The sequence below is a fragment of the Onychomys torridus genome, chromosome 2 (assembly GCF_903995425.1).
Source record: "Onychomys torridus chromosome 2, mOncTor1.1, whole genome shotgun sequence".
In the NCBI taxonomy this organism is placed as follows: Eukaryota; Metazoa; Chordata; class Mammalia; order Rodentia; family Cricetidae; genus Onychomys; species Onychomys torridus.
In genome coordinates this window covers 133,163,438-133,187,935 of record NC_050444.1, presented here as the reverse complement: position 1 = coordinate 133,187,935, position 24,498 = coordinate 133,163,438, and the positions used below count along the sequence as shown (strand labels likewise).

The following is a 24,498-nucleotide window of genomic DNA, read 5'->3' as shown; positions in this document are numbered from 1 at the left end:
ACATTTGAAGCAAGGTAGAGTAGCAGGTCCCCAGGCCAAGGTCACAGGTTTAAGTATTCTGACACCCCCTCCCCACAATGAGCAAAACTCTTAATTCTGCTTCCTCCTCCCAAAGGCTCAGATAATGTTGGAGCTGAAGACACGTGTGGAAGAACTGAAAATGGAGAATGAGTACCAGCTTCGGCTAAAGGACATGAACTACTCAGAGAAGATCAAGGAGCTGACAGACAAGTTCATCCAGGAGATGGAGTCCTTAAAGACCAAGAACCAGGTGTGCCGGAGAGCCAGAACCCGTAGCCTCAGCAATAAGCACTGCCCATGTTGCTGAGCGCGGGGCCAGCTGCATGGTCTAAAGGCATCCATACTGCTCAGCTGTAACCGCCGGGCTGCTGGGGGAGATGTAAGGGACCCGCGGTCAACAGACAGAAGCTGGAGCTCTCCATAACGAATGGTAGTACCGGGTGAAAGGGGGCCATGGGGAAGAGGTAGCAGTATGATCACCCCACCAAGCTGCTGCTCTAGATAACTCACGTTTGTTTCTAACACACTTTTGGGATTCCCAGATTCTCTACGGTGAGAATTTGTTATTTTTGTGACCAGGGGAAACTCATTTTTAAAAAACGATGTAAGGAGAGTGCAAGAGAAGGGATCAGCAGGTGTGTTGATTTCTAGATTGTCAAAAATAAAAATCTGCCTTAACAGTTTGTACTTAGGCTTGGCCCCAGAATTTGTAAGCCTGTCTTTATGCTATGCCAAGTCTGCGGGGCCCCCTCATCTACAACCCCCCCCTCTTTTGGCTCAAGGAGTAGGTTGTACTGGTGACTTATCTTCATGGGTCTGTTTGGTTGAAAAGCCCTTGACTGTTCAATTTATTCATCCGTTTATTTATAATCCATTCAGCCAGGCATTGAGTGTTAGTCCAGTGCTGTTCATAAGCCAAACACAAAGCCAGGCCCCAGGATGGCACCCTCAGCCTGCCAGGAGCTAGCTGCTGAGGTCAATACTTACACATGAGCATCCTGAACCGACAGCAATGTGCCAACTGGAGCTGTTGGGGGCTTTCTGTTTGTTTGTTTGGTTGGTTGTTTGTTTGTTTGGTTGGTTGGTTGGTTGGTTGGTCGGTGGGTGGGTGGGTTTGTTTGGTTTGCTTTTTGACACTCTGTAGCTCTGGCTGGCCTGAGACTGCATAGTCCAGGCTGGCTTCGAACTCACAGAGATCTGCCTGCTTCTGCCTAAATTCTGGGATTAAAGGCGTGCACCACCACACCAAGCTATCAGCAGTAGATGATTGGAATTTTTCTCCTTAAAATCTACTTGATCCATACCCAAACCAAAAGCCTTCACTGGCAAATCCATTTTACCACATGTGCATAAAGAGAAAAGCATAGAGCCAAATAGGATGTGGATAAAAGATGCCTGCGTGGTCATGGCTCAGCAGAACAAAGTCTGGTGCAAAGCAAGGGCTTGAGAAAAATTTTTGAATGAAGATGTTACCAGTAAAAGTAGCTCTTGTCCTATTGGTGCCTTTGACAAATGTGTAGAAATGAGGAAAGGTGACTCTTTGTTTCAGGTTTTAAAAACAGAGAAAGAAAAACAGGACATCCATCACCGAGAGCACATAGAAGAGCTCCTGGACAAACAGAGCCGGGAGCTGCAAGACCTGGGTGAGCCACAAGGGGGAGCCACATGGCCGAGGCACAGGCAGCTTAGGACTGACCATCAGAAAGATGCCCCCAGACACGTAGCTCAGGGAACGTGGCTCGGTCTATGAATACACTCCTTTATTGAAACTCACCACGGTTTTCCCTCCTGTGAACTTGCCCATTCCTCAAAATACAAACATGCCAGTGGGAAGCTCAGGTGTGGAGCCTGACAGAGTTCCAGTCTCAGCACTGGCTTGCTGTGTGTTCTGGGATATCACCTAGCCTTACCAAGGCTCAGCTTGGCTGTCTATATAATGGAATTATAAAACCTGTATTGCATACTCGAGGCATTTTCCTGACCCTAAACCCTCAAAAGCCTCCTACCAGGTCCTTCATAGAAATGATTTTTCTGTCTCGAGGTGGGTGCAGGGAGCAGGGCAGTCAGAGGAGTTAGGCAGGTTTGAACCTTGGATCTGGTGGAGGTGAGCTCCAGGTGGCAAGGGAGGAGCAGGAAGGCACTTGGGGGTCATACGTGCCCCCAGGGCTGGTGCAGCCTGCCCGCACGCACAGCATGCAGACCCGCCTGTCTCTCTCCAGAGTGTTGTAACAACCAGAAGCTGCTCCTAGAATACGAGAAGTATCAGGAGCTGCAGCTCAAGTCCCAGAGGATGCAGGAGGAGTATGAAAAACAGCTCCGAGACAACGATGAGACGAAGAACCAGGCCCTGGAGGAGCTGACAGAGTTCTACGAGGCCAAACTCCAGGAGAAAACCAGCCTTCTAGAAGAGGTGATCCTGGGGAGCCAAGCTCTGCCCCCCTTTCTGAGAAAAAGGGGCAGCATGGATTGGCGTGGGGGTGGGGAGGTAATTAGAGTCACTCATTTGTTAAGTCATTTGCCTGACAGCTACTGTGTGCCACAGGCACTGTGCCCTGGGAGTCCCATGTGGGCACAGCAGACAAGGTTTCTACCCTCAAGGCATTCTCATCTGGGGGGTGGGACATAGCCAAATTTACAAATACAGTTCAGTGGTCCAAGATCTCTAAAAATGTCTGGGCTGGGTGGTGGTGGCACACGCCTTTAATCCCAGCACTCAGGAGGCAGAGGCAGGCAGATCTCTGAGTTGGAAGCCAGCCTGGTCTACAGAGTGAGTTCCAGGATAGCCAAGGCTACACAGAGAAACCCTGTCTTAAAAGGGGGGGGGGGGGGTGAAGCCTGAGAGCTGTGTGAAAAGCAGGGTACAACAGGGCATCCAGGGTATGGGGTACTGGTAAGACGTAGAGAAGGTGGGGACCCTGAGGCCTGACCTGGTCAGGAGAGAAGGGAGACAGGAAGGAAGTGGTTTCCGTTTCTGTAACTTGATTTATCTTCCCTTCTACAAGAAAGACTGCTGTGCTCTTGGCATCCCAGGCTCTCTTAGGCCAGCACCTCCAGCGCCTTCTCCCAACACTCTCTTTCTCCCGCTCCCTCTGAGCCAGGCACAGGAAGATGTTCGGCAGCAGCTTCGGGAATTTGAGGAAACCAAGAAGCAGATTGAAGAAGATGAAGACAGAGAGATCCAAGACATCAAAACCAAGTACGAGAGAAAGCTTCGGGACGAGAAGGAATCCAACCTTCGGCTCAAGGGAGAGACTGGCATCATGAGGAAGAAGGTGCGGCTGCCCTTCAGTGACTGGGGGTGGGCCCTGGGAGCATCGCAGAGGAGGCTGGGAACAAGGGGTAAGCAGTCAGAGCTCCCACCTCCAGGATAAAGGGGCTCCACCCTCAGAAAGGACCACAGCTGGCTTCCCCTCCTCGTTAGGGGAGCAATTGGCATGGATCTTACTGTGTGTTCCCGACTGGCTTAGATGTCACTGTGGAACCCAGTACTCAAACACAGGGTCCTCCTGCCTCTTCCTCCCAGGTGCTAGGATTTCAGGAAAGTACCACCGTACCTGACTCCTTCCTTTCCTTTCACGGGCTCCCTATGCACAGGATGCTCTGACTTTTCCTTTCCGGGCAAGTAGGATCTTCTGGAAGAGGAAATAAGATCTGAGGATGAGTCGAGCAGCAATTCAGCCTGGAGATGCCTTGACTCAAGCAGCTCCTGCTCAGACTCCTCCTTAGAAGGGGGAGTATAAGGAGGTGTAAGGCAGGGGTGGAGGTGGGGGGGGTGTAAGACGCTTTGTTTGCAAGGTGAGGCAGCTACTTACTTCTCTGATGGCTCAGAGAGGGAGGATGGGATTCACAGATCCTTGTGGAATTGCTTCATTTCTTCTGAGATCGTTAGCCATAGAGAATCTAAGTTCAGAGCAAGGCCATTGGGAATCAAAGCTTCCCATTAGACATCGCAATGTTAGTGACTCCCAGGATAATCAGGCTCTGCCTTCTCGGACATGACTATAGCAGCTCATCTCTGTGATGTTGATCATTTCTCGAGGTCAGTGTGATCTGGAAGAATCTGAGTCCATCCAGAAAGCTTCTCTCTAAAGCATTTTGGATTGCTCTCTCCTACAGGGACTAGACTTGGGCATCCTTGTGCTGGATACTCCCATTATTCATTTGACCTCGAAAAATACTGAACTGTCCCAGATTCTCCAAAAACTCCCTCTCTGAAGCAAACAAAACAAGTTCGGCATAATAGCCCATGCCCGTAATCCCAGTACTTGGGAGCTAAGGCAGGAGGGTTGCAAGTTCACAGCCAGTCTGGGTACATAAAAAGAGCTTCTCTCCTTAAAGTCAGAGGGAAACAGCCTAGGCAGTGGTGGTACATGCCTCACTAGGGAGGTGGAGGTCCACTCAGGTAGACCACTGAGTTCGAGGCTAGCCCCGTCTATAAAGAAGAGTTCCAGGACAGCCAAGGCTACACAGAGAAACCCTGTCTCAGTTTAAAAAGGAAAGGAAAGGAAAGGAAAGGAAAGGAAAGGAAGGAAGGAAGGAAGGAAGGAAGGAAGGAAGGAAGGAAGGAAGGAAGGAAGAAGGGAAAGTTGAATGTGAAGTTGTGAGAAGGGAAAGTGTGTAGCAGAGCTTAGGAGGGAAGGAAGAGAGAGCAGTGAGGGCCAATATGACCACAGTACGTTGTGTGCAGGGATGAAATTTTCAAGTATGGACAAAAACTATTTCTCCACTTACAAAAAGGCTGCCTCCCCTAGCCCAAAGAAAGTAAAATAACAGCAATAACAAAATCCACTGACCACAGCGCATGGATGCTGAGTGATGAGGGCTCTTGGCTCCTTGGAGGAGGGCCGGCCCCATCCACAGTTGAGATGGGGGTGGGGATCAACTCAAAGACCCCAGGATCTCCATTGTTGCTGTCTACATCTTCAGTTCAGCAGCCTGCAAAAGGAAATCGAAGAGCGCACCAATGACATCGAGATCCTGAAGGCAGAGCAGACAAAACTGCAGGGCGTCATCAAGTCCCTGGAAAAGGACATCCAGGGCCTCAAGAGAGAGATCCAGGAGAGGGATGAGACCATTCAAGACAAGGTAAGGGCTACACTCCGCCCTCCCCAGACACTGCCCAGAGAGACCTAGACAGCTGGAAGGGCCCTGGCTTCTTAGAGATCATTTACTTGATTTGGTAGAGAAAGAACGGTCTATGAAGTGTGTTTGGCGTGGAGCTAATCTGTGCCAACACATCACACTCAATTCTACCAACAACCTCATGGCATGAGCAACCCAGGGTTGTGTCTTGTAAAGCCAAGTGTCAAGAGGCAAAGTTTATTGCCCAAGGTCTCACGGTTTGTAGGGGACAGACCTCAGGTAAGAACCTGAGCCACCTGGCTTCCAGATCCCTGCCCTCTACTGATCCTGGCATCCTAGGATGGCCCACTTTATGGGCCGAGGTTAATTCACCTGCCACACTGCCCATAGTGTATTGCTATTGCTGGTCAGAAGGGGACCCCCATAGGGTTGGTCCTATAACTATTGGGTAACCCAGGAAGATGGGAATGCCTTTTGTGCAGAATATTTAGCTAACAGGCACATATATTTCCTGTGGGCACACCACCCCAACATCCAGGATTTGCTATCCTCCTGAGCAAACCCAGATCCTCTGCCCACCTCTCTATCCACTCTGCATCTTTTGCCTCACCAGGCAGAATTCTCCTGTGACCACACTTGGGTTTCAGTGGTAGATAAGTAGGTTCCGCACAGGCCCCTCTGTTGACCAGGTACTGTGCCTTGGGCAACTTCTTAAAGCCTTCTTGTTCTCTCCTGGGGCATGGGAACTTGTAAAGATTGGGTGAGATAGTGTCTGCACACCATTTCTGCACAGGAAGTCTTGTATAAGGTGTCAGCTCTAGAGAAGGGACAGAGCCCTCTTCAGATTCTCAAGCGGGGAACTTAAGAAAGAAACCGAGTGCTCTTGACCCCTTAGTCCAGCAGCCTCCCCAGTTCCCACCCCAGGGCCACAGCAGCTCAACTGACAGGGCGCAAGTGTAGTTAGGACATTCTCCCACTGAAAAGCCTTCAGTAGCTTCCCCTAGCCCACAGCAGAGGTCTACAGAGCATTAGATGGTAGATACTTCAGGCTTTCCAGGCCATATGGTCTCTGTCTCAACTAATCAGCTCTGGGTACCATATGTGAGACCACCCAGATACAAAATAGACACCAGTGTACTAGGCCATGTTCCAATTGAAATGGCCAAAACAGGCAGCAGGTCAAGTTTGGCTCCTAGGCTGAGCTTGGCAGTTCCTAGCCTCCGGGATGACTTCTGAACTCTGGAAGCCAGCAGGCAAAAGCCTTGCCTTTCTCCCCTCCTCCTCCAGTCTCCTGTCTAACTTCCCTGGAACCAGCTCATCACATGAGGTGGCTGCTCTCCGCTGCTGCAGTACAAACTCCACGATGCCTGCCAGTGTGCCCCTCCCTTCCGCCACACATCACATTTTGGGGTTGTTTATCTGCCCCGCCAGTGTTTTTGTTGTTGTTGTTTTGGGGTGTTGTTTGCCTTAAGGATGGGGAATGGACCATTCTCAGAGCTGTAACAGGAAAATGTCATCCAGTCCAGGTTGGCTTGATAGACCCACGCTCCAGTGACAACTTGAAAACCCAGTGGTCCAAACAGCTGTGATGCTGTCCTCTCGGGGGCAGGAATCGGACAAGGTTCAACAGGATGGCTGGTCTCTGGCCCCGATGTCCGGAAACTCAGCTGGGAAAAGTGGGGGTGCCTCCAACAGCTAGAGGCTGGAAGATGAATACACACGCCCTGCTCCATCCCCTGTGGCAGGGATGGTGAGGGGCTCTGGGCTCATCTGAGTCTTTCAGCCACAGAGCCCTGAATGTGCTCTCTCTATCCAGAGGGCTCAGGGTGCATAAACCTCTCACATAGCAGCTAGCCTCCACCACGGCAAGTGTCCCAGGGGAGCCAGGCGGGGAGCTGTCTGTCTGTTTGACCTAGCTTTGGCAGCCACACTACATTCCTTCCATTGCATTCTTTGGGCTACCAGCAAGTCATAAATCCTATGAGATACAAGAGAGAGGAGACTAATTCTACTTGCTGACAGAGTCGCACCAAGGCCATAAGGCAGAAGAACTTAGACACCATCCTCCACAACCTACACGAGTGAGTGAGTTCCTGTGGAGTCGTGCTGCAGCCCGTACCGACCTTCGTACCCCGGGCCAGAAGTGTGTGGTGTCACAGGCTCTGTGTTTTCTACCCTGGAGGGGTTCCATGTGACAGCGTCTTGTGCCGTTACTCACTTCTCCTCTCTCATCTCACTTCCAGGAGAAGCGAATTTATGATCTGAAGAAGAAGAACCAAGAGCTGGAGAAGTTCAAGTTTGTCCTCGACTACAAAATAAAGGAGCTGAAGAAGCAGATAGAACCCCGGGAGAATGAGATCAAAGTGATGAAGGAGCAGATCCAGGAGGTGAGGGCTGGCACTCACACACCCTGCCCTTCAGACCTCTGTCCCCTCTGACCCTGTTGCTCCCTGGCTGGGGGAAAATGAGAGAAGACACTTCTCACAGCCACGGCACACGTGACTTCCAGCTTCCCAGAGCAAGCTGGATGGGAATGTAGCTTGTGTTAGTTGGGCTGTGTGGGAGATGCAGAACATTCGGCCACTAGGGGGAGGTGTGTACTCAGCCAAAAGCTACTCTTGCTCCCAAGTGCCTTGCACTGCTTCTCAAACCTGGGATATTATCGCTGGAGCCCTGGGCCAGGGTCTGCTGTTTAGACTTCTGGCAGAGGCTCTTAAATCTATTCCGGGGAACAAACAGTGTAACGGTGGAGAGGAGAGCCATTGGAAGTCAGGCTGGCTGGACACGGATTTCTAGAGTCCAGTGGCCCAGATGTGTGCTTTTTATAGCCCTGGGCTCCTGCACATTTTCTCATGACATTCTCTTTACCCACCAGACTCCTGCTGTGTACAAACCAGCTAGGATTTGGAGGCCATCATGACCTAAACTTGAATTGTTGATATCTTCCGCCAAAATTACTCTGGATTTTTTCTTTCTCCCCTTCTATCCAGTTTGTTTCTCAGCCAAATGGAAATGTAAAAGTCTTTCCTGATTCTTTCTCTCAACTCTCATGTCCAAAAGCATCACCAACACGCATCTAGTAAGACTTCAAAGCCAATACTTCCTCCCTGCAGCGATTACCCTGGTCCCAGCCTCCACCGTCACTTTAAAAAGGAAGAAGAAAAAAAGAAATGCAATTTTGTTTTCATTTTACTTAAGTGGTGGGGTGCCCTTGCCACAGCACCTCATGTAGCAGGCAGAAGACCACTTGCCAGAGTAGGTTTTCTCCATCCACCATGTGGGTTTCAAAGCTGGAACCCAAGTCCTCAGGCGTAGCATGCGCCTTTGCCTGCTGAGGCGTCTCACCAGCCCCCTCTACCATTTCTTATCTGGACATAGCTTGGGCTACAGCCTGGCCTCCACATAGAGTGAAGTCCTCAATGGTGTCCCATCTCACTGGAATACAGTCCAAAGGCTCCACGCCTCTCTCTAGCCACATCGCATGCTTCCCTCCCCTGCTCCAGTACCAGCTCCTAAAAGCCAAGCTCTCCTATTTTAGGATCCTCGGTGGTAGGGTCCCCTCTGCCTGGAAGACTGTCCCCTGGATCATCATATGACCAGCTTTTCATCTTCCCTGTCTCAGTGTGGCTGTCACCTCTTCAAAGATGCCTTCCCCGACAAAGAAGGGTCCCACTCTCCTTCCACTTTCTCTGGATGTTTGTGCTGGAGGAGTATGGCAGCTGTCGGCATCTTTACCTGTCTTGGTGTCTATAGGCCATGGTGGCATGGTGTGCACTGCAGACACCACCAAGCAGAGGCCCAGCAATGGCGGTCTAGAGGGGATGGCATTGGCTTTCCCCATGCTGTCCTCAGCTCCTCTCTCTACCCACAGATGTCCACAGAGCTGCTTTCTTGGGACCTCCTGCCATACACTGGTGACTTCAGGGCCAAGGAATGGCAACTATCTTTGTCCTTTCAGAAGCAAAGTATCTCAGCCTGGGGGACTTGCAAACAACAAAAATTTTTCTCACTGTCCTAGAGGCTGAAAGTCCAGGTTGTGTGGGGGAGGGTCGGTGTCTCATAGACAGTGACTTCTGTGTGTCCGCACTGTGGAAGGCCAATGGCTGGCTCCTTCAGACCTCTTTTGTACGGGCATCCGTGAGGGCTCAGTCCTACGATCTCCCTATCAACACCCCTGTGGGATCATTCACCGTTCCTGGCAGTGATGGGGGCTGAGCATGACCTTGATTCTAAGCAGAGAACACACGTGTTTGGGGAATAAGTAGGGCAGGGACCCTCTTAGCTTATCCTTCCCCACACACCCTATGCCCACTCCTTATGCTGATAGCTCATGGATGTAATCTGGACCTGGCCCTTTGTAGCAACTTCTAACCATGGGACTTTCCTTCAGAGATTAGTGACACATTCAGAAATACCCACTGCAGATCTCTGGTTACCTTCCCCTACAGGAAGGAAGGTTCAGGCCCTAGACTTGTATACAGAGATCTCTGTGAATGAGCATTAACCAGCCTTGACGGAGCTACCCCTTTGTATACACATCCCCAGCTTCTCTCTGTGGAGAAAAAGAATCTCTTCCAGAGTTCTTGTGGATTTAGTTTCAATTCATTGATTCGTTCGTTCTTCTAGTGTGGGGTTTCTCAGAACTACCTGTGTTCTGGGGCGCTGGTTCTCCACCACAGGGGGCTATAGAGGGCTTTAGCACTGTCTTTTATCTCTGCTCTCTCTGTGCCAGAAGCACCCCGCCCCCCCCCCCCAGGTTGTTATGATCCAAAACATCTCAGACACTGCTGGATGTCCACTGGGGGACAAAATGCTTCTCCATTCTCCCAACCCCCTCCCCCCACCCACTGAGAACTGTCACAACCAATAACACGGAAAAGTGGATGGAATGTCCATGCTGGGAAAGAGAAGTTTGTCCCCACATCCTGGGGCTGTCTGTAGGTTTTCCAGCTGGACACTCACACTTTACATATTTGACATATATTTATATCCTTGAAGTCATGTGAGGCTCTGCCTGTGGAGGAAAAGGAAGGGTAAAGAATGCAGTCCCAGGTCGCTTCTACCCTAACCCAGTCTGTCACTGCTGGCTTAGGAGTGATAAGAGGTATGGTGGGCTGTGCCACTCAGACGTGAACTTCGGGGGCCCTGAATATTGGGGGCCCCTTTTCTCTCTTCCAACTGCCATGTCCCTGTCTTCCTTCCCTGGAGCCCAGTACAGCCACCTAGCTAGTCTCCTGGGCTTAGTTTTCTCTCTTCTGATAGAACCAACCTCTATGCTGGACCCCTCCCCGACTGCCCACACACACACACACACACACACACACACACACACACACACACACAGCCGGTTGCTCACACTGCTCCTGAAGTTCTTCAGTGACCTCAGTGTGGTGGACCCCTCAGCCTGCCCCCAGAGCTGTGCCATCTTGCAGTCATCTGGACCAGTGCCAGCCTGCAGAAATGCACCAGGCTACCCACCCACCGCTCCTCTGCAAACAGGCTGCTGGTCGCCTGCTAGTCTCTTTCCTACTTTGTCCTCCAATACTCTCTCTCCACCGGTGGTTCTCAACCTTCCTAATGCTGCCACCCTTTAATACAGTTCCTCAGGTTGGAGCGACCCCAACTGTAAAATTATTTCATTGCTACTTCATGACTATAATTTTGCTACTGTTATGAATCATACTGTAAATATCTGGATATTGCATATCTGATATGTGTGGATATCTGATATGCAACCCCAAGGGGGTCGAGACCCACAAATTGAGAAACACTGCTCTATACCATTCAGCTGAAGTGCCCCTTCCCAGGGTAGGCACATACTCAAGTGCCTGGTGTACACAGGGCACTTTCTGCCTCGGGTATCTTCTGCCTCAATCACAGATAGCATTTGATCCATTACATAGCCACCTCTGACCCAGTTCTTTCATCCCTGAGACTTCTAGGACCAGAAACTACCTCATGTCAGTTCTGGATTCCTAGCCCCCACAGTGCTCATTGCTTTCTAAAAAAAGACTTATTTGTGTATGTTATGTGTAAGAGTTTTTTGCCCTGAATGTATACATGTGCATCACATGTGTGCCTGGCTCCCACAGAGGCTAGAAAGGAATGTCAGGTCCCCTAGAACTGGAGCTACAGACAGCTGTGGGCCACCATGTGGGCGCTGGGAACCGAACCCAGGTCCTCTGCCAGAGCAGCCAGTGCTCTTAATCACTGAGCCACCTCCCTAGCCCTGACAGTGCAACTCATTCTTGCTTTAGCTGTGCAAAGCCCCATCCTTGTGTGTCCTCTACAGGGAGGCTGTCCGCAGCCTCCATGCCTCTTCCAGAGGTGGGTAGTCTACTCTCCCCCGCCCCCCACACACACACACCTCACTCTTATTCTCTTTTCCCAGCACAGGTCCCTGCCCTTCCCTCCTTCATCAGATGTTCACAGAGTCCACCCGGATGCCAGGCATTGCTTCGGAGGGCTATTCTAATAAAATGCCTCCTATGCTAAGGAGGCATTGCTCTGTGTCCAAGAACATGGAGGTAGCTTCTTACAAGTTTCCCAGACTTTAAGTTGTGATGATAGAACCTGGGGTAGACTTGGCGGGCCATCCCACCTACCTCTACCCTACACACAAAACAACAAATATACCATCCCCTAAAAACAGCCAGTGAGCCTCCACAGTCCTACCATGAGTACTAGTGCCATCAGATTTGGGGTGGTCATCAAGCATCCCTCTTTGCTTTGAGTGGGAACTGGCTTTCTCCGCAGACACTCACCTGAACCAGCTGCGCCTTGGGTGTGACAGGTGGAACCAGGGAGAGCAAACCTGCAGATGCTCGCTGGGGTCCCCGGCCATCTTTTTGAAGTGGGGTGGCCCTTTAATGATCAGACTGGGTGTCTCCTCAGCTCTTTCCTATTTTATGCCCTACATTGAAAGATGCCTTATATGCCACTCTGGTCCCTCTGGTCTCTGTTTTAGAAACAAGCCCCACCTTTCCATTTCCCTGAGGGTCGAGCTCCATTCGTGTTACCTTCCAAATCAGGTGAAGGAAGTATTTCTCTGGAGGGACCTGCCTTGAGCAGGAGTTGAGAAACCAGAATTTAGACTGACTGACTTAGAAAGAATTCAAGAAAAGTGGAATCTGTGAGGTTAGGGAAAAGAGAGGCAGCTGTGAGGAAAACTTCACAGCCTGGCCACAGACACCGAGGACCCTGGTGGACGTGCCATCAGTCAAGAGAGGTGCTTTTAGGATGGCAGGCAGGCAGTAAGGAAAGAGATTTCATTCAAGAGGACAGGGTTGGGAACTAGGGAAGAAATACTGTGTCGGCAATTCCCGGTGAGAGATGACTGCTCTGAAACGCAGTTCCCATCCCTGACTTCCTCGTTCTTGCCTCCATCCCCTGGTTCTCTATAGATGGAAGCCGAGCTGGAGCGTTTCCATAAGCAGAACACGCAACTGGAGCTGAACATCACGGAGCTGTTTCAGAAACTGAGAGCCACGGATCAGGAGATGCGCAAAGAGCAGCAGAAGGTGTGAGGATTTCAGAGTCTGGCATCTGCCTGCAACGGGCAGCTGGCTCCTCGAGACAGAGCCAGCCATTGCTAAGAAACACATCCCGTTTTAACTCATGTGCTTGCCCACGGGCCTGCCTGCTTCCAGGCCCTAACAAATTTGCATGTCCAAATTCAACTGCGACTATAAAACAGCTTGAGTGTAGGGATGCGAGGGTGAGAATGCTGGTCTTACAGCAGTGGTCCTCAACCCGTGGGTGGTGAAACCCCTTCCCAGGGATCACGTATCAGACATTTGTGTTACAGTTCATAACAGCAGCAAAATTACAGTTATGAAGTAGCAGTGAAAATAATCTTATGATTGGGGGGTCACGACAACTTGAGGCACTATATAAAGGGTGGCAGCATTCGGAAGGTTGAGAACCTCTGTTTTATAAGAACACCCTTAGCCATGGGTTTGTTGGACCTGAGGAAGAACACTATTTTAAAAAGGTCATTTGTACTTAATGGAGTGGTTAAATGTTTTGACCACCCCAAAACTGTTGATGTTAGGAGAACCTTAGAGACCATCCTCTCTCTCTCTCTCTCTCTCTCTCTCTCTCTCTCTCTCTCTCTCTGTGTGTGTGTGTGTGTGTGTGTGTGTGTGTGTGTGTGTGTGTGTGTGTGCCCACCAGTGCCCATGTGCAGAGGTCAGAGGAAGAAGTCAGGTGCCCTGCTCTATCACTGTCCACCTCATCTCTTTGGGACAGAGTCTGTCACTCAACCTGGAGCTTGTCATTTTCTTTAGCCCCTCTAGCTGACCTTAGCAATCCTCATGTCTCCACTTCACAGTGCTGGGGTTTTAGGCTCGTGAGATGCAGGGTCTAAACCCGGGTCTCCGTGTTTGCCCAGCAAGCATTCTTACTCAGCGAGCCCTGTCTCCAGCCCCTGCGTGTCTGGAGACTGTATCTCCCTCTGCAGCCCAGGTTGGCCTGAAACTGATAGTACAGCCCATGCTGGCCTCGGAACACTTATCCTGTGACCAAAGGTGCCTGCTACACATCTGGCCCATTCCAGTCTTTTTATGTTGTAGATAAACACAGTAAAGGGCGGAGAAATGAGGAGGAGAAGAAACTTCACCCCGTACTCATAGCTAGTTGTCCACTCAGAGGCAGCCCGGGGAACCCTGGTCCTCCGGCCCCTGGCTAGGATACAACTGTGTACTCTTCCCACAGGCCACCTGAAGCGTTTTCCAAATCAGACTGAGCTTTCCCATCCTCCAGGGCAACACGGGCAGTGCACACTGCCAAAGCTGCAGAGCTACACATGGGAAGAGGGTGTGGCCCTGCTCTCGGCAAGCTGAAAGGGCTGATAAGTGAATTGTAGCCTGTGCATAAAATATATAGATAGAAAACTGTATTCAGAGAAGTTGTGTATATATATATATATATATGTGTGTGTGTGTGTGTGTGTGTGTGTGTGTGTGTATATGTAAAGTGGGTAAAGGGCAATGGGAGTGGAGAGGAGACACCCCCTTGGGTAAGGGTAGGGAAGGTGGCTGTCAAGGAAAGCATGGCTGAAGATGGGCAGCTAGTCCAGTACACAGCAGTCTGTAGGGTTGCTCATCCATTCACAGCAGTGCTCCTGACTGTCAAGGGAACAAATGCTGGGTGGGGTCCTAAGGGGGATGGGGTGGCCCTGGCTAAGGATCTGCAAGAAGGAATGATACATCTTTCTTGGCTCTAAAGGAAAGTGTAGCCACATGAGCTTCCTTTCATCTTGTAAGCCGGAGGCCGTCAATGGAATCCAGAGCAATAGGGATGCCACGCACACGCGCACGCGCGCGCGCGCGCGCGCGCGTGTGTGTGTGTGTGTGTGTGTGTGTGTGTGTGTGTGTGTGTGTGTGTGGTCTCAGCCCTGTCTTCTTGGCAGCTGTTCAGGCAGGGTATCCAGCCTAGGCAAGTGCACAGGAGTTTCAGAACTGCTCCCTTTGGGCTGACTGCCCATCTGGGTTCCTGTGCCCAGGGTGGTCCCCAACAGTCAGGTGTCAATCCCAGAGGAGGATACTCTGGTCCCCTTCTGTGCCATCAGCCCCTCCATGAGGAGTGTACCCTGCAGTCCCAGGAGTAAACATCTGTTACAGGAGAGGGACCTGGAAGCGCTGGTCCGACGGTTTAAGACAGACCTTCACAACTGTGTGGCCTACATCCAGGAGCCCCGGCTGCTGAAGGAGAAGATCCGCGGTCTCTTTGAGAAGTACGTGCAGCGGGCAGACATGGTGAGCTCTGAGTGCCCTGCCCTTCCCCACCCGTGCTGCCCTGCACTGTACTTCACATCTTCCCTCCTTTGCTGAGTCTCCCCCATCCACCAGGTGGAAATTGCAGGGTTGAACACAGACTTGCAACAGGAGTATGCCCGCCAGCGGGAACACCTGGAGAGAAACCTCGCCACTCTCAAGAAGAAAGTGGTCAAGGAGGGTGAGCTGCATCGCACCGACTACGTCCGCATCATGCAGGTAATGGACACATCCCGCGGCTGCCTGAGACCACCCATTATCCAGACTCCCCAGACATCCAGGAACCCACAGCTTTCTTATGGCTCCTCTTCTCTGACTCCCCAGAGTGTCTTCTGGCTGTCTTGGCCCAGGGCCCACCAAGGAGCCCATCTAGGCATGGTCATGCCCACCCGTGGTCCTGCTGCCTCTGCCTGTTCTTTTGCCATCTCATCCCGATTCTTAACAAACTGGTGTCCTGACTCTCTCTTCTCGGTTACCCATGATCCATCCAGGTCACAGCTCTCCTGACTCCTGTACCCCCTTCTCTCCTCCAGCTCTGGAGACACCTGACTTTGCTGCCTTTTATCCTGCTCTTCCCACCTACTGAGATAGATCTGGCCGGTCTCCACCTGCCTCATCTCCATTTCTGGTGCCTCAGGTCTTACCCTTATCTCTTGGTCCAGATTGAACCACACCCGCAGAGTTGGCGATGATCGTGTGTAATAATGCGCTCCCCACACCCAGCTCCCGGGATCCTTCAGCAGAGGGCTCAGGGAGCCTAGCCCCATTCCTGCCCCCACCCTTGCAAGCACTCTGCCGGAACCGCCCATGGAGATGCTTTTGCCAGATCTCTGGGTGTCAGTATCATCTGAGGCAATTGATAGGAAGTTATATCAAAAGAGAACATCGGAATCACACAAGGCACATACTTTTATGGTTACATTTCTTTAATGTCCTGATTGAAATACCAGAATGGGAACAGGGTGCAGTTTGGATTGAAACCAGATACCAGGTGGGAAAGTTACACACAGGTAGGAGGGCACACAGGGATTCAGGCCAGACCAAGGCACAGCTGGTCCCTTGCCATTCGCCTTCTCTCTACTCTTTCAAACCGTGAAAGCTTCCAGAGACCCAGAAAGAGGATGTGATAGGTAGGAACCTTGCTTGGTACCAGCAACCACACACAGCCTTGCTAAGGGCCTGGGGTACCCAAAACATGGGCTTTGTGCACAGGAAGCTAGGCGGTGAGACCAGGGAGACAGTACTTGTCACCTGGTGGCATGGCTGATCCCTGCCACCGCAGCACAGGCCTGAGGTCCTCCCAGGGATGCTCCCTCCCTCCACGCAGAACAGAAGTCCAAAGCAACAAGTCAGTCCCAGGAAGAGAAGAAGGGGAGACCACAAGGTTGCTACAGGACATAAAGTCCTTCGTAAGGCTGCTAGGGCAGACACCATGCTCCTTCCCCGCCCCCACCCCCGCCCCCTAGAGTGCTGGACCAGGGTAGGAGTGGGCAGCAGAGGAGATTCAAGTGATGCCCCATGAGCTAGGTCCCTGCAAGTTTTCTGTCTTAAACAGCATTGAAATCCCAGAATTCTGGAGGCAGAGACAGGTAGATCTCTAAGTTTGAGGCCAGCCTGGTCTATGGCGCCAGTTCTAGGGCAGCCAGGGCTACACAGGGAAACTCTGTCTCAGGGGTGGGGGCAGGGCGGGGAGGGAGGAAGGAAGGAAGGGAGAAGAAACCTGTGTGCTGTGACTTCTATGGCTCTAGAAAAGAGACTAAGACAGCATCAGGGGACAGGAAGGGAGCCTGGGGGTAGGGCCGTCGGTCCCACCAGCACCACCACATGCACACACAGAGACTTCTCACAGATTTTATCAGGGCTCTGGGTAAGACTCAGCTTGCAAAAGTTAGGAAGGTCTTATTTTCCCCACGGGCTAGGGATGGAATCCAGGACTTCATGCATACTGAGTAGCATTCTATCATGGAGCTACATGCCCAGCCCAGAAGAAAAAGACTGTTCTTTTTAAAGAACTACTGTCCTGGGTGCTAAAGAACTGTTTTCGTCTTTGATCCTGAGATTGAACAGGAGGGCTAGCTGCAGGAGGATTCAGGGCCTAGGCAGGCAAAGCCTAGCTAGGAACGATGTTGTCACCCAGGGTGCAGGAGGTGAGTGGACACAGTATTTGAGCAGACCTGGGCAACAGTGCCTCGCTGCTCTTTGGCCAGGAGACTGTGGGCCTCCAGAGACCACTCTGTTTACCTGTAACAGACAAAAGACACCAGCCCTGGTGCTATGTAGACTGGGCCAGGACAAACAGCAGCCACCTGCCTGGTGCAGAGTAAGGGCTCAGAAAATACCACTTCTTTTCCTTCCTCCCAGCAAAGAAATTGTTCAAGAGCTACGGTGGAAATAAGTGAATGAGTCTAAAAGTCCATCTTGCATGTGCCAGGGAAGCCTGTAGCCTGGGGGTGGGAAAGGAGAGCACAACTGATTCCAGAACACAACACACAAATACACACACACACACACACACACACACACACACACAGTGGCTAGGAACCCTGAATGCCTCAGTACATGGTGGTTTGGAGCTGCTGGAACTCCTGTGTGGCTACCAGGGCCCCAGTGCTTTATTCCAAAATGGCAAAGGAAAGCCAGGGCAGGCACAGGGGCTGAGCAACTCACTGGAAAACACCTGAGGGGGAAATGGGGCCAGCATCTCATTTGTATATACAGATAGGAGCCCAGCGCCTCCCCACACTGTCCCCTGCATGCCTATGCAAATACAGAAATGAGAGTTGCTATGTAGTACAAACACGTCGGACACACATTTTATTCATCCCCTTCACATTTTTCAAGGTCTTACACAACAAGCTGTGTGTCAGCTGTGGAGGATTCCAAGATAGACAAAGCATTGCTGCCCCCAGAGAGCCTGGGGAGCATGGACCATTGTATTTATCCCGTGGTGTGGGCCTGCAAAGGAAACATGTTCCTTGAAGACTCAAAGGAGTGAGGCCATTGGAGTTTGGCCTCGGGGGTGTGGAAGGTGACTGGGGATCAGCTGGGGGAAGGGCCTTCCTTCCAGGCAGAGACAGCAGCTTGAGAAAAAGCAGAGGAAGAGGTGGGGCTGAGAGTGGGGACTCAGAAACCCACAGCCCACACTTTTGCAGGGCATCCGAAGCAGCGAGAGTCTGCCTGAACAGCAGCGCTTAGCCTTGGGTCATGTTGGAAAGGGCCCTCTGCCCCTTGCCAAGAACTGTGAGGTTCCTCCTCTACACAGGTCAGAGTGCTTCTCACATACACTTGCCTTTGTCTCCAAAGGTGGACTCAGTTGGCAGAGTATTCAGAAGAAAGAAACAGTGGCAGGGGTCCTTTTAGACGGCTGTCAGGTTAGGGGTTAAAAAATAAAATAAAAATAAACATTTAAAAAAGAGCTTGGAGAGGGGCATGTGGAGATGCCAAAGGCATTCCAGAGCAGAAATTAGGAATTAAAAAGCAAGGTCAGGCACAAGAGGAAAGTAGAAAAATCAGGGGAGATAACAGGCTAGCTTATCTGTGCAGTTAGATGATCCTACTAACAGATGTTGAGACTTCAAGATCACTGTGGCCCGCTTCTCCCACATTGAGGCAACAGCCTACCCTTAAAGGCGTTGACCCAGAGCAGCCAGTAGGGGGAGCTATGGGCATTCCTTTCCCTTCTCGGCTTACCATCCAGATCAGAAAGTTCAGCCAGGGCATCATCATACTGTTCCAAGGACCTAAGGCAGCCCTTGTTACCTTGTCATAAAGACCTTAGTGTCTGCAGACTGCTCTGGGATTCTCCAAACTTAGAACTGGTCAGATTTTTTCTGTGGCCTGGTAGATGGCTGGGGAAGGTCTGGAAGACTGGAAGGGGTTTTGTAGACCATCTTGGCCAGGATGCCAGGAGGAAGAGACAGCTTAGCAAGCTTGTTGAGTACACTTTTCTTTCTTTTTCTTTTCTTTTTTTAAAGTTTACAAAGTCACACACAGTTGACCTCACTGTGACCTTTGGATTTCTCAGAACAATGGCTACCTTAGAACACAGTTTTTAAAGAACTCAGCTTGTCGTTGGCCATCATTCTGTCTGAGCTACTGGAACAAGATGGTATAAGAAGGAGGACAGAGGGCGAGCGTGGCAGGCAGTAGACATGTGGGAACCGGGCACTGTGGAGGTGGTCACAGCAACACTCAAACCCCCATTATCACTGTCCCAATGACGTCAGACCCCAATGAAGCTGAGAATACATTCCCCATAGGGCTACTGAAGGGTGAGATGAGGCGATGCCTGCAGACTGTGCAGGGATGCAGCCAAGATGATGCCTGCAGCCAAATCTCACAGTTTTTCTTCTTTTTTTTCTTTTTGATTTATTTATTTATTTGTTTATTTGTTTATTTATTTTGTGTGTATGAGTGCTCTATGTGCATGTATGCCTTTATGCCAGATGGTTGTAAGCCACCTGAGAATTGAACTCAGGACCCCTGGAAGAGCAGCCAATGCTCTTAGCCACTGAGCCATCTCTCCAGCCCCATTATTATTATTCTTAGCAGTATTTTTTATCATCAAAGTTTTAGAACCTTTCCTTCTACATACTCCCTCGGGGCTCCTGGCTAAGAAGAGTCGTCTCCACTCTGTTTCCCCGCCTCTCAGACATAGGCTCATGCTTCCGACTCTCAGGACATCTCTGCATATTATAGCCAAGAGAGGCTTCCATGTTTAGCACAATGATATGTTCATAGAAAGCCATCAGGAACTGTGACCCTGGGGGTCAGGGGTGAAGGAAGGATTGAACAAGCAGATGCACAGATGCACAGTGCTGGGCTACATTTGATTTCTGGCCTCAGTCACCCTCCAGTAAAGATGGCATGGTGCAGGGCTACAAAGACGGCTCAATGATTAAGAACATTTGCTGCTCTTCCAAAGAACCGGGGTTCAGTTCCCAGTACCCACATGGCAGCTCACAGCTATCTGTAATTCCAGTTCCAGGGGGTCCAGTTCCAGGGAATCCAGTGCCCTCTTTTGGCTTCCTCGGGCACCAAGCATGCATGTGGTGCATAGATATATACAGGCAAAAAAGACCCATATACATAAATAAAATTAAAACGAAGGGGGGAAAGGTGGAGTCATACTCTGGGGGCCCATCATGGAGGTGTCAAAAGCCAGCAGTGGGGTCCAAGACTGACACTCATACCAAAGGGTACAAGGATCCAGAAATCCCAGTCATGGGGTTGGGGCTGGCGAGGGGGTGGGGAGAAAGCAGGGCTCTGCCTGGTCACCCCTATAGTAGAACAAGCTACTGACAGCTGAGACAAATCATAAACTAGCTCAGACACAGAACTGATGGGACTCGGTGACAAAATGGTTGGAAGTGCTGGGAGAGGACCCTGAGGGGACTGGAAAGGGGTACCTATGTCTCTAGTCTTGTCTGGTTATGAGTCTTCCTTAATAGAATGAGGCAGAAGGTAAGCTAAACAAAGCCAGCTAATGGGGAGAGAAAGTGCCCCTGGCCCCAGGCCTGTGAGTGCATCTGGGAGTTCTTGGTGGCTCTCAAAGCCCCTCCTTCTGTTCCCATGTCCACCACATTCTTCACCTGCTTCTCCAGCCCACAGGCATTTATTGAGCACATCTCACATGCAAAGCAATGCCCTGGGTCTTAGCGTCCAATAAAAATGTATTGAAGCAATCACAGTGTGCTATAAAGCTGGCATGGGGAAGCTCCAGGGGAGACTGGCAGGGAATTTTACTAGACAGCATCTGGAAAGGAAATATGGGTGACCTGTCGCCAGAGCCAGGGTTGGTTGGGGAAAAAAAACAACAAAAAACCATAAAGCATTAGATGGAGAAAGCCCTCCAACTCAGAAAAACAGGCTCGGAGCCTGGCCTGGAGAGCAAGGCCCAGCAGCAAGCGCTGAGCATCGCGTCCAGCATGGAGGGAAATTTTAAAGTGAGGAATGCCGAAATGTAGTGGTATGCTGAAACTCTAAAGATCTAAATCTGTGCTTAGACTAAGAGTCTCTGGGGGCTATCTTTTGATTTGGGGTATCTCTAGAGGTCTATCATAAAGGAAGCTTGAGATCCTCCAGCTGTAGCCCCACCCCCACCACTCCTGATGTCACCCCACCCAGAGGTGCTCCAGTGTGTTTCCAAACAGCGCCATCCTGCATAGACTTGGCCTGTAGACAGGCACAGCCAGTTAGAAAAGTGGAGATTTGGTCTGGGGAGATGGCTCACTAGGTGAGGCACTTGTTACACAAGTGTGCAGACCTCAAGTTCAAATCCCCAGCACACGTGTACAAAGCTGGTGTGACAGTGTGCCTGTAACCTCAGCACTGTGGGGAGAAGAGGCAGGAGAACAGCTGGGGGTTGTTGCCCACTAGCCTAGCTTGAGGCATGGTGAGAGACTGTCTCAGCAGGACACCTAATGTCCTTCTCTGGCTTACACACACACACACACACACACAGGCATGCACAGACATGTACAACAGCAACAATACACACACACACAGAGGCATGTACATACATGTACAACAACAACAACACACACAGGCATGCACAGACATGTACAACAACAACAATACACACACACACACAGAGGCATGTACATACATGTACAACAACAACAACACACACAGGCATGCACAGACATGTACAACAACAACAACAACACACACAGGCATGCACAGACATCTACTACTACTACTACTACTACTACTACTACTACTACACACACACACACACACACACACACACACACACACACACACACACGAAAAGAGAAACAGACTCGCAGGAACTGTACCAGACCGGCTGAACCAGCAGTTCCATTTAACAATGCAGGGGTGATTTATTTACAAGCATGTGTGCGACTGTGTATGAGCCAAGCTGAACACTGAGGCGTGGACTCTGAGAGCAAAGTGACCAGTCACTCTGCACTTGTGGGCCCGGGGACTCCTCCCTAGTGATAACTGAGGACTCTTGTGTTAAGTATGAAGTGGGAGGCAGAGATTTGAGGTGCAGGAAAAGGAGGAAAGAGAACCTGTGCCCTGATTATCGCCAATGCCATACTTCTGTACCTTGTTCTAATCACTCTCTGCAACAGTCCTTACCCTCTTACTTGTTAGCTCTTCTCAGCCTCAGCCCTGGGGTCAACTCCTAAGAGCCCACCTGTCATTCAGACACGATTAAGTGTCTTTCCTGTGTTCCTTACTCTTCCACAAGCCAGAGCCACACAAATATGTTCCCACCCTAACTAAACTGTAAAGTCAAGAGCAGGGGCCAGATCTCACTTTCTACATACCCCAGGATCAACTCAATGGCTGGCCCATGACAGACACTGTCCTAGTGAGGGTTATTGGTTTTTGTTTTTTGTTTTGTTAATTAAGAAAAATTTTTCATTCATTTTATACACCAATCAAAGATCCCCCTCTTCCCTCCTCCTGCCCTCCAGCCTTCCCCCCAATCCCCCTTACACAAGAAGGCACATCCAGTAGAGGTAAGTCCAAGCCCTTCCCCCTGCCTCAAGGCTGCTCAAGGTGTCCCTTCATAGGTAGTGGGCTCCAAAAAGCCCCTTCATACACCAGGGATGGATTCTGATTCTACCACCAGCCCCCACCCCTCAAGCAGATCAAGCTACACAACTGTGTCGCCATGCAGAGGGCCTAGTCCAGTCCCAAGCAGGCTCCACAGCCATTGATCCAACTTTCATGAGTTCCCATTAGTTTTGTTTGGTCGTCTCTACAGGTTTCCCCCTCATGATCTTGATGCACTTGCTCATAGAATCGTGAGAGTTACTGTCCGCTGTGATGAAACACCATGACCAAAAAGCAAGTTAGGGAGGTTTGCTTGGCTTACACTTCCACATCACTCACTGTTCATCACTGAAGGAAGTAAGGATGGGAACTCAAACAGGGCAGGAATCTGGAGGCAGAAGCTGATGCACATCCAGGCTGTGGAGTGCCGCTTACTGCCTTGCTCACCATAGTTTGCTCAGCTTGCTTTCTTCTATCACCCAGGGCCACCAGCTCAGAGATGGCACCACCCACAATGGGCTGGGCCCTCCCACATCAATTACCAGTTAAGAAAATGACCTACAGCCAGAGCTTACGGAAGCAATTTCTCAACTGGGGTTCCCCTTCCGATGACTCTAACCTGTGTCAAGTCGAAATAAAACTAGCCAGCACAGGTTCCCAGTACAGACTTAGGAAATAGATGATATTGGTCAAACACAAATAAGTCAGTCTCCAGGGGATATAGCAGATGTTAACGAGCTGCTTACTATTCTGTGTCGCTCACTAATAGCACAGCACTGAGGACAAGTGTCTTTTGCTGCATATAAGGACTTAATAGATGTCCTAGCCAGGTGCTGGTGTCACACGCCTTTAATCCCAGCACTTGAGAGGCAGAGGCAGGCATATCTTTGTGAGTTTAAGGGGTAGCCTGGTCTACAAAAAGAGTCCCAGGACAGCCAGGGCTGTTACACAGAGAAACTCTGTCTAAGAAAAAAAACAAAAAAACAAAAAACAAAAAAACAGATGTCCTTCAGCTTCAACAAATAAGTGCGGGTGTGAGAAGAGGCTAGCATAGCACTTGAGCACGCTAGATAGAGTGCTGCTGAGGCTAATGTCCTGGCTCTGTTAGCTGCTGTGCAGTTCAGGCCACTTACATGACCTCTCTGATGCCTTGGTTTATTTTTCTGTAAAATTGTGATTATAGGGCTTGGGGGTATAGTTCAGTGGTGGAGCACATGCTCAGCAATCCTAAGACCCTGAGTTCAATTTCCAGAACTGTCACCATTTGGTAGCAATAAAATCTATAAGGATTACCTGTGCTTAAGCATATTAAAATGTGTTCAGAGCACCTAAGAAGGCATTGTTAAGGATGTTTGAAAGAAAACATGGGTAGAAAAGGTGCTGAGTCCACAGAAATCAAGTTAGCTGGGACCTTGAAAGGCTGGGCAATGAGCAGGACAGGGACTCACTGCGGGTGCAGGATCCAGAGAAGAACTTAGGTCCCGGTTCCTGGTTCTCAAGCCCAGGAGGGCACACCCTGCCCCCACGGAACACCTGTGCATCACACTCACTGCCTTCTCTCTTTTCTAAAGGAAAATGTCTCTCTGATCAAGGAGATTAACGAGCTCCGCAGAGAACTGAAGTTAACCCGCTCCCAAATCTATGACCTTGAATCAGCCCTGAAACTCTCCAAGAAAGCGAGACCTCAAGAAGTCCCAGAAACAGGTAATGCCACTGGGATTTGGGCGCTGAGACAAAGGCCTACTGGTGGCCATGAGCAGGTCTCCCTTTGACTTCTTTCAATATCAGGTCACATCCACCTGTGGCTTTTCGGAGCCTCTCCGTGGCACACACCACCTCTCTAGAGGATCTGTGAGGACCTGCCCACATCCATGCTCTCACTCATAGGGCCACAGACTCCTGTCTCAAATCCTCAGGGTTAGCTATAATTCAGAACTCAGAATCTTGCAGTTTAGAAAGAACATGCTGTATATTATGTAACATCCCCACAGGGTCTGGGGCAGTGCCCTGAACTCCAACACATTAGTATTCTGCAGTGACATGTGACTATTCATACCAAGCTTCAGGAATTTAAAACAGTGTTCCATTT

The 24,498-nt window shown here is 50.4% G+C and overlaps 1 protein-coding gene across 1 annotated transcript in view; it reads left to right on the top strand.

The window, feature by feature from the left end:
* Positions 1-24,498, top strand: part of Cfap57 (cilia and flagella associated protein 57) — an 81,493-nt gene that overhangs the window by 49,453 nt on the left and 7,542 nt on the right. Inside the window, exons 13-22 of the mRNA XM_036180110.1 lie at positions 116-271; positions 1,571-1,664; positions 2,241-2,431; positions 3,120-3,293; positions 4,948-5,106; positions 7,347-7,490; positions 12,507-12,623; positions 14,727-14,861; positions 14,955-15,098; positions 23,981-24,113. Coding sequence (XP_036036003.1) covers positions 116-271; positions 1,571-1,664; positions 2,241-2,431; positions 3,120-3,293; positions 4,948-5,106; positions 7,347-7,490; positions 12,507-12,623; positions 14,727-14,861; positions 14,955-15,098; positions 23,981-24,113 — 1,447 coding nt within the window. The remainder of the gene's footprint in view (positions 1-115; positions 272-1,570; positions 1,665-2,240; positions 2,432-3,119; positions 3,294-4,947; positions 5,107-7,346; positions 7,491-12,506; positions 12,624-14,726; positions 14,862-14,954; positions 15,099-23,980; positions 24,114-24,498) is intronic.